Raw genomic sequence first — 26,333 nt, 5'->3', positions numbered from 1 at the left:
ATCTATCTATCTATCTATCTATCTATCTATCTATCTATCTATCTATCTGAGAGAACGTGCGCGTGCATGCACACGAGCAGGGGAGAGGGGCAGAGGGAGAGAGAGACAATCTTAAGCAGGGCGTGGAGCCCAATGCAGGGCTCAATCTCATGACCCTGGGATCATGACCTGAGCTGAAATCAAGAGTTGGATGCTCAACCCACTGAGCCACCTGGGTGCCCCTAGCATCACTCTTAAAATACCATGCCAGCAGAGGGATACAGGTAGCTGACACAGCTTTGGAAGGTTCACAGTGAACTTTTAGTCCAGGACGGAAGGCTATAGCTCTATCTTGTCTAAGGGGATTGGTATTTGTTGTTGACCAGAGGAGAATCAGAGCATTCATTGCAGATTTCCTAGAAATTGGGACTGTCCTGAAGGACTGAGTCTGGAATCGAATTTGAAGAAAATGCACTCCATCACAAAATCAAATAGGGATTAAGTGAAGAAGCAGCTGTAATCCAAACTCAACCTTTCTTAGTTTTCAATGAACCTTTTATTTATTTTTATTTATTTTATTTATTTATTTTTTAATGTTTTTATTTATTTTTGAGACAGAGAGAGACAGAGCATGAGCAGGGGAGGGGCAGAGAGAGAGGGAGACACAGAATTTGAAACAGACTCCAGGCTCCGAGCTGTCAGCACAGAGCCTGACGCAGGGCTCGAACTCACGGACTGTAAGATCATGACCTGAGCCGAAGTCGGAAGCCCAACCGACCAAGCCACCCAGGCACCCCTCAATGAACCTTTTAAAAATAGTAGCCTTATGATACAGGAGAGAAGTTTACTCGTCTGTTGGTGGAAGCTGAGATTTGAACATCCCACGTTAATACCGCGCAGAAACTGAATTTATTCTACATAGTAAGGTTCAAGAATTTAGACTCTAGGGGCTCCTGGGTGGTTCAGTCAGTTAAACATCCAACTTTGGCTCAGCTCATGATCTCACAATCCGTGAGTTTGAGCCCTGCGTTGTGCTCTGTGCTGACATCTCGGAGTTTGGGGCCTATTTTGGATTCTGTGTCTCCCTCTCTCTGCCCCTCCCCCACTCAGGCTCTGTCTCTCTTGCTCTCAAAAATAAATAAAACATAAAAACAAAATTAAAAAAAAAAAAGAATTCAGACTCTACAAGAACAATCTTAACCTTTGTCCCACAATGGAAGACTAAATTTTAAACCCATAATTTCTTTAAGCAGAGATACTTAACTAGGAATTTTATGAATGTTTAATTATAAGAAGCTTTTAAATCTTTTAGAGGCAAACACATCACCATAAAAGTGTAACAATCATGTCTCATTGATAAAGGAATTTCAGAATACTGGCTCATCAATTAAGTAGAGGCACGACAATCTTTTACTTGGTAGTCGGAATACCTCTTTTTAGGAAAACACTATTATCTCGTATTAAGAAGAAACTGAAAACAGTATTCCCCAAGTGCTCCTTACATCCACACCAAGCTGACGAACTTCTTGTAAGTAAACTTGTAAGTAAAAAAAAAAGTTTGTAAGTAATCAAACCTTTATACAATAAACTTTTTTTCATTAAAAATACAGAAAGATAAGTGATAAAAGTATAGAAAGACCATGGATTTTGGTTTGGTTTAATGAAACCAATGCTTCTCTTTTTACTGGTTATGTAACCACGAGGAAGTTTCCACTTTCCCCATCTGTAAATGTACGCAAAAGATTGGAACCCTACCATCACTAGCCCGGAGAGAAAAATCGAGAATATTACAATTGGAGATTGATTCTTGTCCTCCCACCTTTTCCTTCTATCTCTCAAAGGGACTAGGCCAGAATTCTTACCTTCTGAGAATGTAGGGCAGATGAAGGGACTAGAATATAAGGGTGGAGATACTGAGGCAAAGCCTGGGAGGGAAAAATGGCAGGAAACCAGGGCCCATTCAAGAAGCAGGGAGGCCCTGTATTCTCCCAGCCTGATCTTCCCTCAGTTGGGCCCATAAAATAGGCCCAAAGGTAATGAAAACATGGCTACAATCGAAGCTGCTGTCCCATACATCCCAGTCAGCCTGTGGCCACCCACTGAGAGTTAAAACGGAGCAGATACCTACCACCACGCGATACCAAACTTTAGTCAGGAATAGGCTAGTCTTGGATCAGTCAGCCTGACTTCTGGAACTTATTCCAGAATTCATGGTGCTAGTCATATGGGCTGGCCCCAGACACTTCACTGACCTTGCAATAATGCAACACTGCATTTCTGTGATCTAATTTTTTATATTCCACTTACTGTGCTGTGTTGTGGTTTTACCATATTGCTTTCCTCACAGGGATGTTTAATGTGCTCCAGGCCAGACATATGAAATACAAGTTAACGTAAACCTATAATTTCTCCTGAACAGTCTCATTTGGTCTAGCTATGCCTCAAGTCTGACAATGACAGCTAGGGACACTACTTAGCCACGCTGTGTACTCTTTATTACTTACTACCCAACGATCGCCACCATCAACACTTTTTAAATTTTTTTTTTCAACGTTTATTTATTTTTGGGACAGGGAGAGACAGAGCATGAACGGGGGAGGGGCAGAGAGAGAGGGAGACAGAGAATCGGAAACAGGCTCCAGGCTCCGAGCCATCAGCCCAGAGCCTGACGCGGGGCTCGAACTCACGGACCGCAAGATCGTGACCTGGCTGAAGTCGGACGCTTAACCGACTGCGCCACCCAGGCGCCCCCACCATCAACACTTTTTATGTGTCTGCATGGCAGGTATTAGTTAAGGATTTATATAAATAGCGTTTGTAATACTTAGTCTTACAAGGTAGGTATTTGTCTCCTATTTGACTTGACAGACGAGGGAACTGAAGTTCAGAAGTTGGGTGTGTACCTCTCTAGAATACACTGTGCGCTATCAAAATGCATTTAATAAAGGAAACACATAAGGAAAGAAAAACTTCCAGTTTTATCATATTATAGCCAAAAACAAAAACAAAACCCACAGAAACAGGAAATGAAAGGAGAAATACATCTTTTCTCTAATTTTTGGAAGAAAACAAGCACAACCTCTATACATTTTAAGAATGAACATTATCAGGATGCACAGACATTCTTACAATCCCTACACTTCACCCCTTACTTTCAATAATAACAGTAATAATAATAAAAATACTCCCAAACTGAATCTCAAACACAAGGTGGCAGGGATGGGGAAGAATCCCACTTGGGTTTATAGAGAAAAAGTTCTCCTTTCATGGAGTAATATTCCCACTCACAGTATCCAGGCTTTTCAGATCTTGTCACTTGTGTGATTTTAGAAGCCGCTCTAACTCGACTTCAACATTCAAGAAGGATATATCTAGTAGACTCTGAAGAGCACCCAGGGGTGCCTGGCTGGCTTGGTCAGAGGAGCATGCAACTCTTGACCTCGGGATCATGAGTTCAAGCCCCCATTGCCTATAGAGATTACTTAAACAAATAAAAAATTAGAAAAACAAACAAACAAAAGGAATACCCACGTTTTATTCCAAGGCTATTCCCACTACCACCTCTCAAGCTTTAATGCTTTTATCACATCTTGAAAGTGAAAAACAATAAAATCAGGTTGAGATTTGGATACTGGGGAGTCAGCAAAGCTCATTCATTACCTAAACGGCCAGTCCTCAATGCAAAGGGGAATGAACACATTCAGCCTCAGAAAAACCACAAATCACTGCATACCCTTCAGGGATACTCATCCACGTCTAAGATGCTAATGTTAAATCTGAAAATACCAAGGAGGTACTCCACCTTCTGATACTTCAAAACAGCACTAATAAAACTAAGCCAAGAGTTGGCAGTGGTCACAAACCAAGTTTTCCAATCTTATTTGTTTCAATGAGTAAATGTCTGACTAAAATTTAAATGAAAAGAAAACTGCTTCAAACTTTCTAAATGTTTATGTTGCTGCTTAAACATGCTTTTATCATGGATTTGAAAGCCTTTGGTAGTAACCTGCTACAATTTGCAGTTGGCCATGACCCCCAAATTATGTTTGACTTTCTTGAAAAAATAAAATCAGTCCTCTACCATCTTGAATTAATTCTGTTCCCACAGTGAATCATACTAATTTCATCTCATTTATACGAACTCAATTCTTTGTCTAACGTGTTATAATTAAAACTTTAATTTAATTTTCCAAGATGCTGGCCATTTTACCTAATTCTGTATCACTGATTTTACCAATATTTTTATTATTAACAGGAGAAAAAGTTTGGGAGGAGAAACTGAACTAGCTTTATAATCATCAGTGAGTCACAAAATTAACAATATTTCTTCATCTGCAAAATGAAAATAACAGATAATATTTATTGGGCACGTTCCATGTCCCAGCATTACTGTATTCAATACTCATGATTCTCAAAAAGGATTCTGTTATCCTCCCTCTTTTACAGAGGAAGAAAGAGTTAGTGGCTAATAGCTTGCCCAAGTTACACAGCAAGGAAATGACAAAGCTGATGAAAACACTTGCCCTGGAGGTCTCCCAGTTTATTATAATGACCAGCTGATACAAAGGATATAGAGCTTTTATGCATCATAAAGAGTTCTAAACACACAGGAAGACATGACCAATTATTTAAGAAACAAAAATTTATAACAGATGAGGTCAAGGACTAACTCGTAAGTAATATTTACTCCTCCTTAAGACTGGCCCAACCATGTATCAATACTTCAGTACTCCTGGGGCCATCCATCTCATCAAATAAAACGGAGTCATGTTTTAATATGTGTCTATTATGTGGGGCAAAAGTAAAAGTCCTATTAAATTCAAGATATATTACATTGATTAGTCTCCAGATCTATTAAACCCTACATCACTTTGACATGGTAGAAAATTGGGTTAGTTTGTCATGATATTTCAGAAAGTCCTATTGATTTTTACTTCATTTTCTCGGGTTTTATTAGTTTTGAAGAAGCTAAAAAGACTTGCCTTTTACTAGGGAAAAAAGACCTATGTAAGATTTTTAATAAATAAAATATGGCCGTGTTCTTTGTGATGTATTTTATTCTTTCATGGGTTCAACTGAATGAAAAGTGTGAGGATAATGGTAACAGAGAGAAAAGAGCTAGTGGAAAGGCTACTATGGGTTGGAACAATACGGAAACGGAACCAAAAACAAAGATTAGCTATTAAAGCTGCTGTATTTCCTTTTTTCACACTCCGAGTCCACGTGAACCACAGTTCTGAAGGGATTTTGTGCAATGGACTTGAAAAAACAAGCCCAATGAAAAAATGGCCTCAAGTTTATAGATCCTTATGGCTTTCTCCACTAGAAGACCTATCTGGATTATTTTTTAAGAGAAGGGGGAAGGAAGGAGGATGAAGACAAAGACAATGGAGAAGGGGAAAGAACAGGGGAGGAGGTGAGGGAGGAAGAGAAGGAGAGAGAAAAACCTAAACAGGGTTGTCTGTGCACTTAAGTTTTGAAACTACAATTAGGGGCAACTTTCAGCTGAGAGACTGATTGGCAAGTCAAAGAATGTCTTGGGAAACAAAGGACAAAAGGCATAATGGAGCCAGATCAGAGAGGGTCCTGTATGTCTTGGGAAGTTTACAATTCACCTGCTTAAAGAAGAAACCCTATACTATTTAATTAAGCAAAGAAGTGCAAATGGTGGTTACCATACCACTCACACGACCTACATCAGCACACAAGAGATGCTAGAGGTCAACCAGCATGAGTCCTAGGCAGAGTCCACTCATGGTCAGTGGCAGTTCTGGTCCTCAGCTCTCTTCTATCCCTAATTAATTTGGCCTCAGGTCTTGGGATCCTGGCTGAACTGAGATCACAGAAAGCAAACTGGGCTTGTTTGCACAACTCCCAGAGGGAATTTCTTTCCTACATCTAGTAAAAAACTTTGATGAAAGGTACAAAGTAATTAAAGTGATTTTCACCTTTGATTAACTCAGTTTTCTGTTTTTCCTATTTAAAACTTTTATTTGTAGATTTCAGATATTCAGATTTCAATAATTTTCCACTTATGTCATAAAAACAAAGTATAAAGAAATACATAATTCAAATAATTTTATATTGCCTATGTCAAAAAACAGTCTGTCAATTAACTTTTATATCTCACATTTGCTGTTTGTTTTCATGTTATAAATTCCATTCCATCTTACATAACAAAAACAAAACTCCTTGTCCAAACCTGCCATGTGCAAAATGTGTTTTATTTCTTTTAGAGTACCTAACTCTTTTCAAAACATTACAGTGTGCATGGCTGGAAATATGTGGTTCATCTTTGAATGATCTATAACTTTTTAAAGACTACAAACTAGCAAAAAATACTTTCATGCATTTGAACAAAATAGTTGGCTTTATTAAACAAAAAAACAAAAATAGACCAAAGAATACTTTTTGGGGGGTATACATTTAAATACCTGCACTGATTTTGAATAGTAAAAACATACATGATACCAGACATTACATGCTTATAGCTTTACTGACTATGCCATTCAGACGTGAAACTCATGAGCACAGGGTGAGAACAATGATGGCATTCTAGAGTCATTGATCAAACATAAAAAACTTATTATCACTTGTCCAAAGACCATGCGCACCTGACAGTTCGGTCCCACCCATGTCAAACCACCCCTATTCCTCAACTCCAACCATACGACGATTACACGTTGGAGGGCAGGCTTGATGCCTTCGGAAGAGAAACCCTTTGACAGTGGACTAAGGTACATGAATGACAGACAGGGAGACTATACTCACAGCTGGAAGCCCACATTTAACACAATTACTACTCAGCTCAATTTTGCAAACAAGATCCCCTAACTGCGATGGCATACAAAGGTAAAAAGAATGGGAAACAATAGGTGCAGGCCATGAAAGCCGTAGGCGACTGAAAGAGGTGTAATTAACTGATAGAAATCTAGTTAACGTGGGCCAGAATTGTAGACATAACATCCTAAATACGGTAAATGAAACATGAAGGCAAAATAAGAGTAAGAACCACAGACTCTGCAGAAACAAAAGGGCTTCTTACCTGCTTTAGAACTTCAACTAAAACTAAACAAAAAATGAAATCTACGGCTAAGTCTCTCCTCTCAAGAAGATAATCTCTTTCACGTTGCTGTTCATCCCTGAAACAAGAACCCCAAATTAGGAGTGCACTTAAGACCATAAATTTTAAAAGAGCTATTGGTTAGCTATTATTAGTACAAGTTGTTTTTAAGCTATCCAATGTATGTAATTACATATTCTCATTTTCTTTCTCTTGTTGCATATTTTGTACAGTATTTATAAACACATGTCATTACTGTATCTGTCAGAAATTAAACCCATTCTAAAGGAATCAGTAAGAAAAATATATTTTTTTTTAATTTTTTTTTTAATGTTTTTATTTATTTTGGAGACAGAGAGAGAGGCAGAGCATGAGCAGGGGAGGGGCAGAGAGAGAGGGAAACACAGAATCTGAAGCAGGCTCCAGGCTCTGCGCTGTCAGCACAGAGCCCGATGTGGGGCTCGAGATCATGACCTGAGCCGAAGCTGGACGCTTAACCGACAGAGCCACCCAGGCGCCCCAAAAATATTTTAAATTCTACTTAGAAAATCTAGCACTGCTCCATATTTGATTAGTATTTTTTTTAATTAAGAGCTGAAACAAAAGTAATAACTCTTCTGGTGAAAATACAGTGCCACTGGGGCGCCTGGGTGGCGCAGTCGGTTAAGCGTCCGACTTCAGCCAGGTCACGATCTCGCCGTCAGGGAGTTTGAGCCCCACGTCAGGCTCTGGGCTGATGGCTCAGAGCCTGGAGCCTGTTTCCGATTCTGTGTCTCCCTCTCTCTCTGCCCCTCCCCCGTTCATGCTGTCTCTCTCTGTCCCAAAAATAAATAAACGTTGAAAAAAAAAATTAAAAAGAAAAGAAAATACAGTGCCAGGTAACTGTTTGCATATCTAAGTTGAAAAATCACAAATGGCATCGACTCAAGCCCCATTCTAAACTATGGACCATCTTCTGAACATGCAAAGCCAATACCTCTCTGGAAAATCTGAAGTGGGGGAAGACAAGTTCTGGGATTGGAGCACCGAGGACAGTCTCACGGTATCGTGATACAGGGTCTGGGAGTCCTCCTGGATCACAACAGTTGCTTCCCTTCACAACAGGAAGGACCTTGTCTGAATCGGGACCTTGTCTGAATATTTTCTTAACTTCGTCTACAACTATTAAAGATCCTCGCTGAACTACTGAAAGGGCACTCCTGAAATTCATTTTTGCGTGACTATCCCAGTGGTGAGGACTGTGGAGCAGCACCTACTTTAACTGGTACCTTCCCTTGATTTACAGTTAGGTATGGACTATCCTTTCCCTTTACTATCAGTCTCATAACAGCAGGAATCAACATTTTTGCTCAGAAATCAAACAATAACTCTCTTCAGTTGAAAACACTATCACCCCCTTCACAGAAAGTGTTTCAATTCTAGGTCGAAGAGTGGGAAAGGAGCCACTTACCCCTTAGACTTTGTGCTAGATCGAGGCCTGTACTCATAAGATTCGTCTTCAGTTCCATTCTGGCGTCTGTACCAGTCAAACAAGGTGCGAAGTAAGGAAGGGAGACAGTGCTCTGCTACGGAGCTCATAGAGCTTATCAACTGAAAACACAAGATGTCACCAGAAGATAAAATACATCATTGAAGTAACACACTCCTGACTCTATTAGCCATCATTTGTTAATGATTACTAGGATAACATTTCTAGGATAAACACAGTAACTCAAACGCAATAAATGTGTTTTAAAATAAAAGTAAAGATTAGCGAGGCGCCTGGGTGGCTCAGTTGGTTAAGCGTCCGACTCTTGATTTTGGCTCAGGTCATGATCTCATGGTCCGTGAATTTCAGCCCCGCTGTCAGCTCAGTGCTGGCGTGGAGCCTGCCTGGGATTCTCTCTCTCCCTCTCTCCCTGCCCCTCCCCTTCTCTCTCTCTCTCTCGTGAAACAAACAAACTTAAAAAAAAAAAATTAGGGTTTATCCAAGTAATGAAATAAAGTGGGCTGAGTCTCACCCACTATTTAACTTTACCCACATCCATTTGGTTTAGCTTAGCAGCTTTCTACCTTTTTCCTGCCTCCATATGCTACTCACATGTGTAAAAACATGACCCTCAGTAACATCACTGATTATACAGAGGGATACCTCTGGGAGAACACATAACATGAGAAAACCACACCTGCTTCCTTCCCCCTGGCCCATTCCTCCGTGCTCATGTGAACAGAAGGCTGTAAATACTGCCACCACAATGAATGAAGAGAGGTAAGAACAAAGAAGACTACATTCTGTTAGTACTGTGCGAAAGGACCAGTCTACTTTGTACCGCTATGATGCAGAACGATTATAATTACATTATTAATTTGTGATACCCACAAAGAAACGTATTAGAAAAGAAACATAAATGTGTTGCAAACAAGCTTTCAAAGCTTAGAATATATAAGGGGAGAACATAAGGATAAATGTAATGGAATGAGCAACTGCTATTCGGTTTGAAGCATCCCTGAAACTATTTGAATTCTAGATGAATATCAGATTGAATGAACTCAGCTTTCCTGTAGTGGGTAGATAGTAAGAGGCACACCAGCTGCCATTAGCAAGCAGCCCCTAAGGTCACTCTTCCTCTGGGGTTATCTTGAGCAAAAGAAAAAAAAAAAAAGAAAAAGAAAAAGAAAGAAAAAAAATCTCTTTTTATTCTTTCTGTATCTGATGCAACTCATTGCTCATAATAATATTTTTTTTCAACGTTTTTTATTTATTTTTGGGACAGAGAGAGACAGAGCATGAATGGGGTAGGGGCAGAGAGAGAGGGAGACACAGATTTTAAATTTTTTTTTTTTTTTTTTTGCTCATAATAATAATATTTTAAAGTATACCGTCAACCATGCTTCACTTTGTTTTTCTTAACCAAAAAATGATGTGTTCCAGGGCTACTCAAGGTCTTGTTCGGGTCCAGGACTATAGAAAGTGTCAGCTAATGAAGATAAATTGATACCTCTACAAATTAAACATTTAATATTTTATATTCTTCATATAACTTCAAAATGTACTTCATCTAGGAAAATAGTAAAAAAACAAAACAGTCTATTTGATTGTATAGACTCTTTTTCATTATCTGCCTTCCTTTAATCATGCTTTTATATATAATTAGCATAATTTGACAGGCAAACAGTGTCTAATATAGCTCATTAAAGTAAAAACAAGATTCAATTTTACTTAACTAATTTTTCGAATTTTATTTTATTAACAACGAGCAGTATCACTCAAAGGAAATCCTTTTAACATCTAAGAAGGAACAATAAGATACCATCTGCTATTATAAATATATATTAGTTTATACCACACCTGGCTTTGTACTGTAAAAAAAAAAAAAAACAAAACAAAACGTTGAACTATGAGGCATGACCATTAAAAGTTTTCTTAGGGGCACCTGGGTGGCGCAGTCGGTTAAGCGTCCGACTTCAGCCAGGTCATGATCTCACGGTCCATGAGTTCAAGCCCCGTGTCAGGCTCTGAGCTGATGGCTCAGAGCCTGGAGCCTATTTCCGCTTCTGTGTCTCCCTCTCTCTCTGCCCCTCCCCTGTTCATGCTCTGTCTCTCTCTGTCCCAAAAATAAATAAAAGTTGGGGAAAAAAAAAAAAATTTAAATTAAAAAAAAAAGTTTTCTTAATCATTTACATTAAAAAGCAAATGGAAATATTCCTTAAAACACTGTTTAATAGGATTTCTAATTCTGATTATACATTTATTCATCATTAGTGAATTTAAGACCTGAATAATTTAAATGTCTTTAAAATAACAGATTAATAGATAAATAAAAAATAATAATTAATACCTTTTGCAGTTGCTTTAAGATTTGAAAAGCATTATATAAGGTGATCTTAATATTTACTTTAACAGAGAATTAGTCTTCCTACCTACGGTTTCTTCTTAGGCCACTGGCTATTTACTAAATATATGCATCAGAATCACCTAGGGAGCTATTATAAAATACAGGTGCCAGAGCCCTGCTCTTGATTATTCTCATTCAGAATTGGGCTGGAATCCAGAAACAATATTTTGTTAAGTCTCCACCAAGTAATTCTAACCAGTCATCATTATCTAATCAATTAGACTAATATCATGAACATTAACATCTGTTTCCTAGATAGAGAATCATGAGAAAAGTAGCACAGGAATACTAGATTCCAATAGAAAACTAATCTAGGTTATTGGTTTTTGCAAACAATCAATATATAATAAAATAATTCTTGAACAAACATAATTATGACAAAAATAGCATTTGATCAAACATTTCATCTCAGCAAGAGGAAAGAATTAACATTAAAGGAATATCACACTCATTTTTAGATATCAATATTCTATTTAAAGTTTCTGATAACCCCAACAAGAAAAAATAAAAATGTTAAAAGGTAAAACATTATTATTAAAACTTGTATGAACTGATACACAAGGCAAGATTGAGGTATGTAATTGGAAACATTTTAAGAAAATTTCAAAGGCACAGTAAAGAGATTACCAATGAAAAGTACTAAGATGCTAAATAAACAGAAATGAATCAAGTTCACAGATCATTCCATGAACTATAAGGTTCAGAGCTCATAGTTCATTCCATTTGCTTTGTCAAAAAACAAACTACCAGGGGTACCTGGGTGGCTTAATCAGTTAAGCGTCCGACTTTGGCTCAGGTCATGATCTCGCGGTCCGTGAGTTCGAGCCCCGCGTCAGGCTCTGTGCTGACAGCTCAGAGCCTGGAGCCTGTTTTGGATTCTGGGTCTCCCTCCCTCTCTCTGCCCCTCCCCTGATTGTGCTTTCTCTCTCAAAAATAAATAAATAAACATTAAAAAGTACTACCAATTTCAGACTGAATCTAATATGTAATGATATAAAGGGTCACTAAACAAGATAAAATAATTTCTTAATATTGGATATATTTGAACCGGACTGTTAGGATGAACATTTTCCGTGAAGGAAAAAATATTCCCCCCAAATTGGCATACCTGGTCAAACTGAAGATCTTCACCTCTTTGAAGAGATCTAGACAATGGCTTCTCCTACAGTTAAAAAGAAGTATAAGCACAAAATATTAGCAATCTTATATATGATAAGCAGATTCGTCGGTTGGTTTTGTTTTTGTTTTCATTTGTAATTAGATTTGATTAAACAAAGGTAAGACTCCCTCTTGCCCAGGGTCACATAATTAGCATTCAAGTCCCAGTGGTATGGCTCCAGAGCCAGATACCCTCCAAAGAGAGTGCCCATAAGTCACATGATTGGGAAGGCGGTGGGGGGGGGGGGGGGGGCCCCGCCCACAGTAGACAGAAAAGAAATACTGGGAGATGATTCCTAGGTTTCCAGTCTGTGCATAGATGGAGGAATGGTGGTACCATCCTCTGAAAGTGGGAACACAATGAGAAGACAAAGTTTGGGTGGAAGGATAGATTTCAGTCATGTTGAGTTTTGAAGTCCCTATAAGCCATAAAAGAGAAGATGTTGACTAATAAGGGCTTGAAGAACACAGAACAGATTGGCCTGTGTATAGAAAGGAACCAAGTTCATAAAACAAAGTCATTTATCTAAAAAAGAAAAAGTAAGAAGAGGGCCTAGATTTGAATTTTGAGAAATGCAAACAGTTAACGTTAATGTACTCAACCACATGAGATTATCAGTGGCTCCCTAAATTCCTTCAATTTAAAATGACCCATTTCTAAAAACAGAAACCTTTCTTACAATGTTCATGTGGAGAAATAATCAGGAATAAGAAAAACTTCAAACACAGTAGATCGCTGTATCAGTAAAGAAAACACAAACAAATACATATGGGAACATAATAAGGGTAGAAATTCAAACACTGGGGCAAAGATGGAAAATTTAACATATGGTGTTGGGACAGTCAGGTTGTCAGAAGGAAAAATTAAACAGGCTCATTACCCTAGTGAATCCTAAATGTTTTAAAAGTTTAAATATAAGAAATAAAATCACTAAAATCCTCGAAGAAAAAGAAGTCCTAGATGATGGTAGTTTTGTGTGTGTGTGTGTGTGTTTTTTTAACAAGCTTAGTTCTTTCTAAATATGAACAAAATGCAGAAGCAAAAAAGAAAAATAGCAAATTCAACCACATATAAATAAAAAATGAAAAAGTATATGGGTGGTAAAAAAAAAGTGACAAGATAGGAAACATGTCTACAACTGATATTTAGACTAAGGTATAATTTCCTTAACATACAAAAAGTTCCTATAGATCAGTAGGGGGAAAAAATCCAATAATCCAATAGAAAAAACGTACAAAGAATCAACAGATAGCTGACAAAAAGGAAATGTTTACAGCTCATACATATCTGTTCATATACTTAACCTCATTCACAAGAGCAAGACAAGTTAAAAACACAAAGAAATCCAACCTATTAGACTTCCAAAGACCTCCAAAAGTCTGAGCACGATGTGTTGAAGTTACCTACTACTGAACAGAACTCGCAAATAATGTCAATGTGTAAATGGGGAACAATCTCCTTAGAAAACTATCTGGCAATATTCGGCAAAGTTTTGAAATGTACACATCCTTTGACCCAGGAAAAATTTCACTTATAAGTATTTGTCTTATATAGTCACATATCTGCAAAATGATGTTCATAAAAGAATATTTGCTATAGCTTCATTTGCAAAAGCCAAGATTAGAAAAAAATAAAAGCCTACCTATATTAATATACGTCTATAGAATATCAAGAAGACTTTTTTTTTAACATGAAATTTATTGTCAAATTGGTTTCCATACAACACCCAGGGCTCATCCCAACAGGTGCCCTCCTCAATACCCATCTCCCACCCCCCATCAACCCTCAGATTGTTCTCAGTTTTTAAGAGTCTCTTATGGTTTGGCTCCCTCCCTAACTTTTTTCCCTCCTTCCCCTCCCCCATGGTCTTCTGTTAAGTCCAAGAAGACTTTTAAAAGAATGGCAAAGCTCAGTATGTATTAACGGAATAATCTAGGTATAATGGGTGCATACCACTCACACATACATACACACACACACACATGCGCGCGCGCTACTAAATAATATAGAATACCTCTTTAAAAAAATAAAGATATACGTGTTTGCAAGTGGGAAAAGAAACTGGGACAGTTTGGATAAGGGGAGGGTTTGGGGCTGGGAGTAGAAAATTGCTACTACAGATTTTTGTACCATTGAACTTGCATACCACAGTAGCCAAGGGAAAAAACTACATAAAGAAAGACATAGTGTATTGACAGTGAAACATAATAGTTTCATGAGGTGACCTTTGAGTATGGTTGCTTCCTCTTAATTTAAATGGTACCAGGAAAAGTTTCTGATTTAGTGTTGTGTCTTCCTTCAGCACACAACAGTGTTGGAATCTTTTTTTCTTTCCATTTGTTCTATTAATTTGTTTACTAAAAAAACAAATACTGAGTTCCTATTATGAGCAAGCAGCATCTGTGAACCAAAGAGGGCTCAGAGGACTCACTGTGGAAAGCTTAGACCCTTTACCCTTCAGCTACTGGGTCTGGGGGACAAAACTTATAGTAAAGTCCTCCAACCCTCTCTCACCTGAATGCCTACTCTTTCTTGCTTATATGAAGAGATGACCCAAAAAGGATCCCTCCAGATCACTGTCTAGAGTTAGTATAGAAAGACTGTCATTGGTACATAAAGTGGACTCCATCCAGTAGAAAACAAAGGAGTGAAGGAATGGGTTATGAAGAGACCTTGCAATGAGTTGAGAGGAGGGTGAGCAAAGAAAATCCTAGACAGATAAAAATTTTGATGGGTACTGGACACGGTGATGATTAATTTTATGTCACAGGGTGCCCAGATATTTGGTTAAACATTTTCTGGGTGTGTCTGTGAGGATGTTTTGGGGAAGAGATTAATATTTGAATTGGCAGAGTGAACAACTGGTAGAGTGACCTGAAAGCAGGTAGACTGAGACTCCCTAATGTGAGTGGGCCTCATCCAATCAGTTGAAGGCCTGAGGAGCATGAATAGGTGGACTCTTCTGAGAGGAGTCTGCCTGCCCTGAGCTGGGACACCTCAAACTGAAACATGGGTTCGTCTCGGAGCAGCTTTCAGACTGGAACTTATACCAGCAGCTCCCCTCGGTCCTCAGCTTACCCACTCCAGATCTTGGGACTTCTCAGCCTCCAGAACCACATGAGCCAATTCCTTGTAATAAATTTCTTTTTAGACACATACACACCCTATTGCTTCTGTTTCTCTGGAGAAACTCATAAAAACATCTTTTCAGGTTTGATTTCCTCTTTGATCCAAGGAAAGAATATGTCCCAGGGGAGAAAAAGGTGTCCACATTTACAAAAGATATACAGAAGGACATTAACTAAGCAGTTAAAAATAAGAAGCAACATGGGGTGCCTGGGTGGCTCCGTCGGTTAAGCGTCTGACTTCGGCTCAGGTCATGATCTCACCGTTTGTGAGTTCGAGCCCCACGTCCAGCTCTGTGCTGACAGCTCAGAGCCTGGAGCCTGTTTCGGATTCTTTGTCTCCCTCTCTCTCTGCCCCTCCCCCGCTCACACTCTGTCTCTCAATAATAAATAAATGTTTAAAAAAAATTTAAAAAAATAAGAAGCAACATCAAAGTACAACAAATTCGAGTAAAAAAAATCATGGTGTAGCTACACATTAGAGTATCACACAGGTAGAAATAAACTCGTAGACTGGGAAAATATTCTCAGTGTATTAATACAAATTAGAGAATAACAGATACAATACACTTATAAAAGGATAAAATGTATACATGGTGGTATATATATATATATATATATATACATATATATATATATTTAAAGCTCTAGAAATATATATACCATACAGCAGTAATAAGGAAAAGAATAACATTGTGTATATAAACCATAATTTCTTTATCCATTCATGATGTTAAATGAAATAAGCCATACAGAAAAAGACAGATACCATATGTTTTCACTCTTATGTGGATTCTGAGAAACTTAACAGAAACCCATGGGGGAGGGGAAGGGGGGAAAAAAAAAAAAAAGAGGTTAGTGTGGGAGAGAGCCAAAGCATAAGAGACTCTTAAAAACTGAGCACCTGAGGGGCGCCTGGGTGGCTCAGTCGGTTGAGCGTCCAACTTCGGTTCAGGTCATGATCTCACAGTCTGTGGGTTCGAGCCCCGCATCGGGCTCTGTGCTGACAGCTCAGAGCCTAGAGCCTGTTTCAGATTCTGTGTCTCCCTCTTTCTCTGACCCTCCCCTGTTCATGCTCTCTCTCTCGGTCTCAAAAATAAATAAATGTTAAAAAAAAATTAAAACAAAAAACAAAAAAAACCCTGAGCACCTGAATTCCATGGCAATTTAGTTTCTCAAAGGGATAGATTTTTTTTTACACGTCCTTGGCACTTGGGCCTTCGAAGGATAAGCACACTTGGGTAGTTATCTTGCAGAACAAGCTTTGTATTTCTTAAACCAAGCTACCTATCATTTACAAGCAATATGATTCGGCACAGCAATATAAATGCCCAATTGGCTCTAAAATTGAAGGGAAACACTAAGTCCCATAGCAAGTTCCATAGAACACTGTTTCTGAAAGGATCTACAAGTTTGAAAAAATAGTGAGCCAAAGGGACTTTACTCTCCTAATGTGAACTATTTATTTAAGATGAGGGGTTGGGGGTGACAATAAGCAGCTTCTTTTCACTCATTTGATCCCCTGTTATATAAGTCTAAAGGTCTTCGGTAGTATTTTGAGGACTGCTGGTCGAAGTCGTTTATTACTCACAGAGCATGTTTATGCAATAGAGTAATGGCCAAGCCGAATAAAAGAGAGAAGTAAGCTTTTTAGAAACACTTACAGTGTTGTTTTATATGTAACATAATTTATTTCTCAATAAACTCACGCTCCCTCAAAGATTTCTACAGATTTGACATCCTCACTGAGCTTTCCCTAAAAGGAAATGGAGGTGGACTATTTTTCCATAATAAGAACTCAGAAATGATTTTTGAATGTAAAAGGATACTCATGTTACCATAAGTACAAAAATATAAGTGTGCTGCACTAAATACAAATTACTAAACAAGAACTGTGTACTAACCTCTCAATTTAATTACAGTGTGATTGAGGATGCCCTCATCATCGCTCAAGCAGTTGTAGTGTCTTTCAATATGAGATTTTGAAACAATGAACCATTTAACAATGTTTACAGTATATCACCCGTTATAACAACTAAAAAGAACAGAAATTACTTTCTATATTCCCATATACATGCATGCAAAACTTTTACACAAGAACATTTACCATGGCTTTTTTTTTTCCACAGTAGCCCCAAATCTGGGTAACTCCCAAACTACCTATCAATAGAGACTAGTAAAAAAAAAATTATGGTACATTCTTTTATTATACTAATATTCAACTACCAAAAAGAATGAGACAAATTTATATGAGCTAACATAGAACAATCTCTAATTTATACTGTTAAAAATATCTAAGAACTAAAAAAAAAAATACACACACACACATATATACAAGCAACATGATTCTGCTTGTTGATATATGTTGAGATATATATATATATATATATATATAAAATCTCCCATTTGTGCTTAACAAAAAAAGCGGCAGGTGCTACAGACATGGAAAATGATGGACTAAAACCTGGAGACAGTGTTTATCTTGATCCAGAGTAGAAGAATCATTACTTTCATTATGCAAAATTTAGAACTATTTCCACTTATGTCATTATTTCATAATAATATAAAAACTAATAATGATCCTAAGGCTCATCTTCCTTTATGTTCTAATTTGATTCTTCAACTAGGGTATGTATAGAGTACCAAGAGCAACATGTAGCTTCCAGGAAAATCAAGGGTGTTTGCTGAAAAGACTTTGGTAGCATAACAAGGATACTGCAACAGCTCACTAATCTGCAACTAAACAGAGCACGGTGAACACACACACACACACAGCCTCCACTCTCTCCGAAAACTGATCAAGACAGCAGTAAAAGAATTTTACAAGACTTAAAAACCAAAAGGGCAGCGAGAATGGGAGAGGAGGTAAAGAGCAGACGGAAATGCCCAACTAACACATCCCACCCCAGTAAGAGCGAGTCCTCGGTAGGCAAGGGGAAGTCAGATGGCGATGCATCCATGCAGCCATCACTCATTCACTGAAATTATTTACTGAGTGTGCAGTACGCCAAGCTCTGGAGACACAACCATGAGCAAACGGGAAAACAATCCCCGTCCTCACAAAGCCAAAAATCTAACGAGGGAGCAACTAAAATATCTATTATCTTAGACAGATTTCGAGATAGGAGGCTGCGATGGGCGTTGAGATTTTAGATAGAAGGACGACTGAGGAGATGACATTTCAGTCACAGCAGGAGGAAAGTGAGTGAGTGAGCTTGCCACACAGAGCAAAGGGAAGATAATCCAGTCAATACTTTGCAACTCCCAAAGGTTTTGGAGAACTTCAGGACTCTGAAAGTGGGAGTAAAGGTGAAGTTAAAAACAAGAGGGCTGGTTGGAGGATTAAGAAAGACTGAGCACCCTCCCCCCTCTTCATTCCCTTCACCCGCTCTGCCCAGCAGGATGACCATCCTCCCTCCACCTTTCCACAGAGGGGCTGTCCTTTTTGGGAGAGAGCAAAACAGAAATGCTGACTGGTGGATGCTATAGTTGAAGACAAGGTATCACAGTGAAGACAAGCAGCTCCAGTAAAAATTTATATGCCAAATATCAGAAACACTATCTTCTGCCTCTAGGTCCCCAGAACATTAACGACTATGTCTAAACCCTGCCATTTGGGGTACTGGACTCTGACAAACCCCAGAAAAACATCTGACATTGACGATGCATTCAGATGATTACATACCGAAGACCACAGTCCAAAAGGCCCCTCCCAGTACACAGGGCTTCCAGTCTGTTTAGTGCCTCAGTTGTAAAGCACAACATGTTACAACAGACATACATGTTAGGAGAAGGCAAAACTTTTGGAGGAAACAGATCACACGGGGAGAAAAAACTTCAAAATATACATACATAGATTACATATATGTATTTAGTGTTCTCAAAAAACAGCAAAAATTGCAGAGTTGTAAAAATGCTGGGCCTAAACCAGATACATAAAGTCTAGATGAGAGGTGGTTGGTGACAGCCTTTTTTTCTTATCTTTTTATCTAGTCACCGGCCATCTAAACCGATTAACAGAGAAGGTGGAATGTACCTGGATCATTAGCCAGGATTGATCCACTTCCTTTTAGGCAGAAAGAGACCTAAGGTATTGAATTGTAATTTGCAAGCTGCAATTTCAATTAGTGATTGCCCTTCCTTCCCCAATCTTCCCCCTAAAATGAAAATAAAGTTGTGGCTAAAAATCAAGCTCCGCTAATCTTCAAATCTTTGGTCTCTTTATTTTATTATGGCTTCTAATATGAGAATGAAAAGGCCAGCATTCTCATTTTAGTGGTAGATTAATTCTTTTGGCAAAATCCATTCACATACATGCATCCAAGTTTTTATGTAACTTACTATCGGACTGACCATGAGACATGCTAGTCTCCTTTTATGTAACAATCCATGGATTACTAGTTTCTTTAAAGTGAGTGACCCTGCAAGAGTTTCATTCAAGAACTCAAGAGAGTCATCTTGGATGGTTGTTTATTGCCAAAAAACACACTGGACAAATTTCAAAAGGAACGAAATCGCAATAAACAAATCTGAAGCTGTAACACAAACACTGTCACAGTATTGGATTAAATGTATCGCTGTCTCATCTTGATGCTAGGTAGCATTCGTCCTTAGCTACTACAGCCCACAACACTGGGGGTTTTCCTGGTATGTCAGGAAGAGTAAGTAGCAGGGAATACGTCTTCTAACTACAATGGTGGGGTAGAAACATCTATTTTGAGGAATCCTCACCACTCTTCCCCAAATTTTATCATCTCAGATTATATAGCTGATGTCTCTGAAATTAGCTACTAAATTACAGAATAAAATATAGTCAGTATCAGACTATTCTGAAAGAACTATTAAAAGCTCTGGCTGGAACAATGACATTATGTTTTGTTAGAAGAACAAAGGGCACCCCACAACAATGTCTTTTAAGGCTAAGGGCAACTTAAAATACAAATCTTTACTAAGCATTTACCATCACAGATGGAGCTGGAGATGGAAAGGCCAGTGAGACCCGGCTCATGGTATCAAGTGGGTCACATCAGAGGAGATAAACACGTAAGCAATTAAAAGATGACAATATCAGAATCTAGGAGCATGAAAAATTATTATGATAAAGCAGAGATTCGTACAGCTTGAAGACGATCACTATGTAAGAGGGGAACACGTGGGAAGTTTAGAAGGACGAGTAGAGGCTTAAAATACAGAAGGGCTAATAGTATTTTCGATTGAGAGAAAAAAAACACACCAGGACAAAAGAACACACAGAGGATACATGAAGTGTCATAGCATACGTCAGGATAGGAGAATCATGAGACATTATACAAACCATAACAAGACTATGAAGAGGTTGGAATGGCCCACCAAGAACTTGAATTCATTCCATAGCAATGAAAAGTGAGCAAGGTTTTTAAAGGGAAAAGGTGATAATATTTATGTTTTGGATGAAGCAAAGTCTGGTGAGAAGGAAAAAAAATGGCAAGGTGATAAACCACTTATCTACTGGTTACTGCAATGATCTAGAATGCATGAACTTGACCCTGAGCTAGGAAAGGGACAATGGCATTGGAAGAAAAAGGAAGGAGGAAGATATAGAAGTTACTACTTTAAAATTTTTTTTTTCAACGTTTTATTTATTTTTGGGACAGAGAGAGACAGAGCATGAACGGGGGAGGGGCAGAGAGAGAGGGAGACACAGAATCGGAAACAGGCTCCAGGCTCTGAGCCATCAGCCCAGAGCCCGACGCGGGGCTCGAACTCCCGGACCGCGAGATCGTGACCTGGCTGAAGTCGGACGCCTAACCGACTGCGCCACCCAGGCGCCCCTAAGTTACTACTTTATAAACTCAGTCAAATTAGGCAACTTCACTTTCAAGGCTTTTACTTTCAAGAACTTTGTATTTCAAAATTAAAATTCCTGTAAGAATAATATTTGAGATCCAGCAGGACCACACCACATGTTGTTATTTATGAAATATTTTATAAAACAGGTAAAGTGTTTAAAAAAAAAAAAACATATGAATTTAAAGTTGCTGAAGCCAGGGGTATCTGGCTGGCTCAGTCGGTGGAAGGTACGACTCTTGATATCAGGGTTATGAGTTCCAGCTCCACGTCAGGAGTAGAGATTACTTAAAAAATAAAATCTTGAAAGAAAGACAAGAAAAGAAAAGAAAGAAAAAATAAAGTTGCTGAAGCCAGGCAATGGGTTCCAAGGGTTCACTACACTATAATCCCTACTTTTATACAAACTTGAAATTCTTCATAAACATTTTTCTCTTTTCAGGTTTATTCAGATAGAACTGACAAACACAAGTGTAACGTATTTAAAGTGTACAATGTGGGGCACCTGTGTGGCTCAGTGGATTAAGTCTGACTCTTGGTTTTGGCTCAGGTCATGATCTCATGGTTTCATGGGTTCAAGACCCGCATCAGGCTCCACATAGACAGTGTGAAGTCTGCTTGGGAGTCTCTGTCTCCCTCTCTCTCTCTGCCCCTCCCCACTTGTGCTGCCTCTCTCTCTCTCTCTCTCTCTCTCTCTCTCTCAAAATAAATAAATAAACTTAAAAAAGTGTACATTGTGATGATTTGATGTATGTACACACTGTGGAAGGATTCCCACCACTGACTTGATTAACATGTCTATCACTTTATATATCTACCCGATCTCCACCCCCTCCTTTTTTGGTGAGACCACATAAGTTCTACCCTTAGGAAACTTCAATTTTATAAAACAGTAGTATCAACTAGTCACCATGATCCATAAACTTTTTGTAATGTGTATCTTTTAAAAAGTGGCTCCCTTTCTTACTGTATGCTGGCTAAGCAGGCTAGTATAGCACATGATCACGTAATGAACAGACCACTGATGAAGAAAATAACACTTTATAGATTAAGCACATTTATAATCCAACCTCATAACCATTAACTCATATCTACAAGTCCTTGTAATCTTATTTTTAAGGCAGAACTTCACACACATGCTCTAAAATATATACGCACTGATAAAAACAAAATCATTATTTTGTTACATAGGAAGCAACTATGGAAGGATTTAATGTATGTTTTAAAACATACATTTTGGCTAATGATCTTTTACATATTATTATTTATTAGACCTCATATACATTTGTGCATAGATGCTTTCTTCACAGTTTTTTTCCTACTTAGTGACAGCAAGAAACTGCTCACAGGCATGCACGTACCACCCACATACCTTCGCAATCTTAGCAACGTGAGGTCCAACACTTCAGTTAAGAAAATGAACACATAACAATACTTCCAATTTCCCACCTTTCTTAGGTCACCACCTATTCTCTCTTCTGTTCCTTTCCTCCCTTCCTTCCTTCCCAAGAAGTACAGCAGAATGAGTAAGCTTACAGGCTTTCAAGCCATTAGTGTGCCTAACTCCTCATTCTGGCTTTGAGCTTCGGAGAAGTAACAAACCCTCTGGGGTCTCAAATCACTGGTGAATACTGAGCCCTAACCCAGCTGTATAAGGAATAAATACATTTCAGCTGTTACATCCCCTACCTTTATCTTCATTGTGATCATCTCGCTTCTAACCTACACTGGGATCTTGATACATTACACATTCAGCCCCTTCAAACTCCGGAAGTTATTTCCTACAGTTGTATCACCCTACTAAAATTGTTCTCAGGCTGCTTAATTCCTAGGTCCAATAACTTCTCTCAGTGTTCCTTGTACTCTGTCTCTCTGTATCATTTGACAATAATAATGCCATTGCACATACTCTTTTCCTTGATATTGTAATCTGCTCTTTTGGCTTTATCACCCTAACGTAGATGATGCCAAAAATCTCTATTTCTGGTCCCCATCTCTGGTCACCAACAAAGAATTCCCAGGTACCAATCAAATCCACATTGTTTAGATTGCCAGGATCTTGACCTTACCATACAAAAGAAAAATTATCTCATTCCCCTTTTCTACCCCCATAATATTCTCATGTTCTTTACCTAACATCATCTCTTCTAACACTTCAAAGAACTTTTAACCTTTACTTTCACTCAAAAACATCTACTCCTATTTAACTGCCAACTCCTACAGATTTCATCATTTACCTTACTTTCCTCTGCAACCACTGCCATTGTTAATGCTCTAGTTCAAGACTCTTTTCATTCCAGCCTGAATTATATACAACAGCTAAATAGTAGTCTCTGCCTTTAAAGATTTTAAAGTAATCTCTCCACCCAACGAGGGGCTCAGACTCACAACCCCAAGATCAAGAGTTGCGTGCTCTACCGACTGAGCCAGCCAGGCCCCCCTTAACTCTCTGCCTTCAATCTCTTCTCTCTCCTAGGGTCCAACGACTGAATTATCTATCGCAACAACCTTCACCACTCTCTAGAATCTGACTCAAACATTTGCTTTCAGTCTTTCTCTTCCTTCCTCCTTACCATAAGCTCTAATCACATGGAGCTTCCCACACCGTTTAAGTATGCTTCATGCACTATATGTCTAAAAATAAATTTACTGGTTTATTGTAAGTTTGGTGACTGCCATGTCATCAACTTGCAGAATATTCTAGGTTCTCCTTTATTTGCTCTTATGTTTTATCTGTCTCAACAATTCCCACTTGGTGAAATCCATTTTTGTTCTTTGGTAACCCGCAGTAACATACTAAGGTGGATTCTAAAGTCACTACGGCTTTCTAGATCACCACTTGACTAGCCTATCCCTTAATTCTCTTTTAAAGACTATTTTTTTAGAGCAGTTTCGTGTTCACAGCAAAACTGAGTGGAAGGGACAGATTTCCCATACACCCCATTCCACACTTGCACAGTCTCCCCACCAGAGTATTACATTTGTTACTAGTGACGTACCCAGGGTGACACTTCCTAATCATCCAAATTCCATAACCTACATGACAGAGCACTCTTGGTGTTGTGCATTCTGTGGCTATGGACAATGTACGATGACATGCATCCAGCACTGTAGTATCACACAGCGTACTTTCACTGCCCCAAAAAGCCTCTGTGTTGTGCCTTTTTGCTCCTCCACCCACAATCCCTGGCCCCCCTGGTCTTTTTACTGTCTCCCTAAATTTTGCCTTTTGAAGGATGTCATATAGTTGGAAGTATATAGTATGTAGCCTTTTCAGATTGGCTTCCTTTAATTTTTTTTTTTTCAAGTACATTATTTCCTTTGGAAATTTTGTTATTAGAATGGTTAATACAAAAGTCAAGAAAATATTTCAGATTTATAGGTCAGCTCTACTCACCAAGGGTTCAGCCATTACAACTTCAATTTTCTTTTCAGCTTGAACAGCAAATTCTGCAAAGAGGCTCTTGATGACATATTCACCAGGCTTGACATCTGGGTCAATCGTAATGCTTGACATGATGATATTCTTTTTTCCCAAAGTGGAATGAAAGTTGGAAGAAGCACAGTACTTATTCACTTTGCTGACTGGTGCTGAAGCTAAAAACAAAAGAAACAAAAGAACTCTACTTTAATTATCAACACAATGAGACCTACCACAACGACCCTATTTAATATACACTCTGCCCCTAAAACCCATCCAGATCTCCCCATCTGGATTATCATGCTCTATTTTTGTGTATTACACTTGCTACATTCGAACAAATGGCCCAACTATAATTTAGTTATGTGTTATTTATTATGTACTGTTTTTCTCTTGACCCTACTAATGTGAATTTCATAAGAACAGGGTTTTTCTTTTGTCTTTTTTGTTCATTGATGAATCCCAAGTACTCAGAACAATGCCTAGCATATACTGGGTACAATAAATATGCACTGAATGAATGAATGAATTCTAAACACCGTTGTGAGCAATGAAGGAAATAAAACAGATGTGATTAAATGAAACAGGGATCGGTTAGGGCACTGATAGATACTATCATGGAAAGCACGCCCAGGAAAGGCCTCACCGGCGTGCCTGGGTGGCTCAGTCAGTTAAGTGACGGCCTTTGGCTCAGGTCATGATCTCCTGGTTCATGAGTTCAAGCCCTGCATCAGGCTTCACGCTGACCGTGTACAGCCTGCTTGGGATTCTCCACCCCCACCCTCACCTCTCCCCCACTTAGGCATGCTCACTCTCCTCTCGCTCTCAAAAAATTGATAAACTTAAAAAAAAAAAAAAAAAGGAAAGCCCTCATTGAAGAAGCAACATTTGAACTCAGATCTAGATGATGAAAAAGAGGCAGCAAGGCAAAGCACCAGGAAAAGTGCTAACTTGAGTGTGTATGTTTGATAAACAAAAAGAAGACCAGTGTGGCGGGAACTCGAAGGATGCCTGGAAGCAGAGGTGAAGGGCAATCTGAGATGAGGTCAAAATCATTAGTCAGGGACTTAGAACTTTGTAGGAAAGTCAGATTTTATTCTAAATGAAATTAAAATTCAATGGAAAGTATTAACTTGGGAGGGATAGGACCCGGCTTCTCTTAAAAGATCTCTCTGGCTCCTCTGGAGAATGGACTGGAAGAGGGCAGAGGCAGAATCAGGGAAGCCACCACACAGATCCAGCCGAGATGATCCCGGCTCGGACTAAGAGGATGAAAGAGCACAGGAGAGAAGGAAAGGACTTCCCATCTATCATACGTTAGTGAATTTGGCATCAAGGTGAAAGAATGGCATTAACAGTGACTTGTAGGATTTTTATTAGAATCATTCAGAGGGCGGTGGTGCCGTTTGCTCAGATAGGGCTGTCCCAGTGCCTGGCAAACAGTCCGCTGCACCAGCTGTGGCACACAAAGAGCACTACTGACTGCTACATGCTTTTTATCTACACAGGTTTTGTTCTCTTGACTGCCTGGGCGATCTACCCGGCTTCGTATCTACAGTTTATCTGGTCACCTTGCTCTTCCAGCCACCTGCATAATACAGACCCTTCCAGCCTCGAACTTCAGCTTATGTCATCCTCTGTGGCCTAGAGTATTCACTGAAAAACCTGCAAGCTGGTACTTCTCTACCTTGACCTGACCTCTAGGTAATACTCTTTCATGTGCTGTCGCAAAAGCAAACCCTACCTTGCAAAGGGAAGAACACAATTATTCAAATGCTGAATTCCTAGGTGTGTGTGCATAACTATGGGACAGTAAGTTTATTCTCTGGGTGGTTCGGTCACTTTAGCATCTGACTTCAGCTCAAGTCATGATCTCGTGGTTCAT

At 38.9% G+C, this 26,333-nt stretch overlaps 1 protein-coding gene across 11 annotated transcripts in view; it reads right to left on the bottom strand.

The window, feature by feature from the left end:
- FRYL (FRY like transcription coactivator) overlaps positions 1–26,333 on the bottom strand; it is a 274,545-nt gene that overhangs the window by 127,961 nt on the left and 120,251 nt on the right. For all 11 annotated transcript variants that reach the window (XM_040484078.1, XM_040484071.1, XM_040484087.1 and 8 more), the window contains 4 exons: positions 24,425–24,624; positions 12,026–12,079; positions 8,493–8,632; positions 7,025–7,121 (listed from right to left, as the gene is read on the bottom strand). In XM_040484078.1, the coding sequence (XP_040340012.1) occupies positions 7,025–7,121; positions 8,493–8,632; positions 12,026–12,079; positions 24,425–24,544 (411 nt within the window). In that variant the 5' untranslated portion in view covers positions 24,545–24,624. Of the gene's footprint in view, positions 1–7,024; positions 7,122–8,492; positions 8,633–12,025; positions 12,080–24,424; positions 24,625–26,333 lie in introns of those variants that run through there.

Source organism: Herpailurus yagouaroundi, unplaced genomic scaffold (genome assembly GCF_014898765.1).
Source record: "Herpailurus yagouaroundi ecotype Mexico unplaced genomic scaffold, PumYag 28, whole genome shotgun sequence".
Taxonomy (NCBI): Eukaryota; Metazoa; Chordata; class Mammalia; order Carnivora; family Felidae; genus Herpailurus; species Herpailurus yagouaroundi.
The sequence above is the reverse complement of the archived record's forward strand: the minus strand, read 5'-3'. Positions and strand labels throughout refer to the sequence as shown.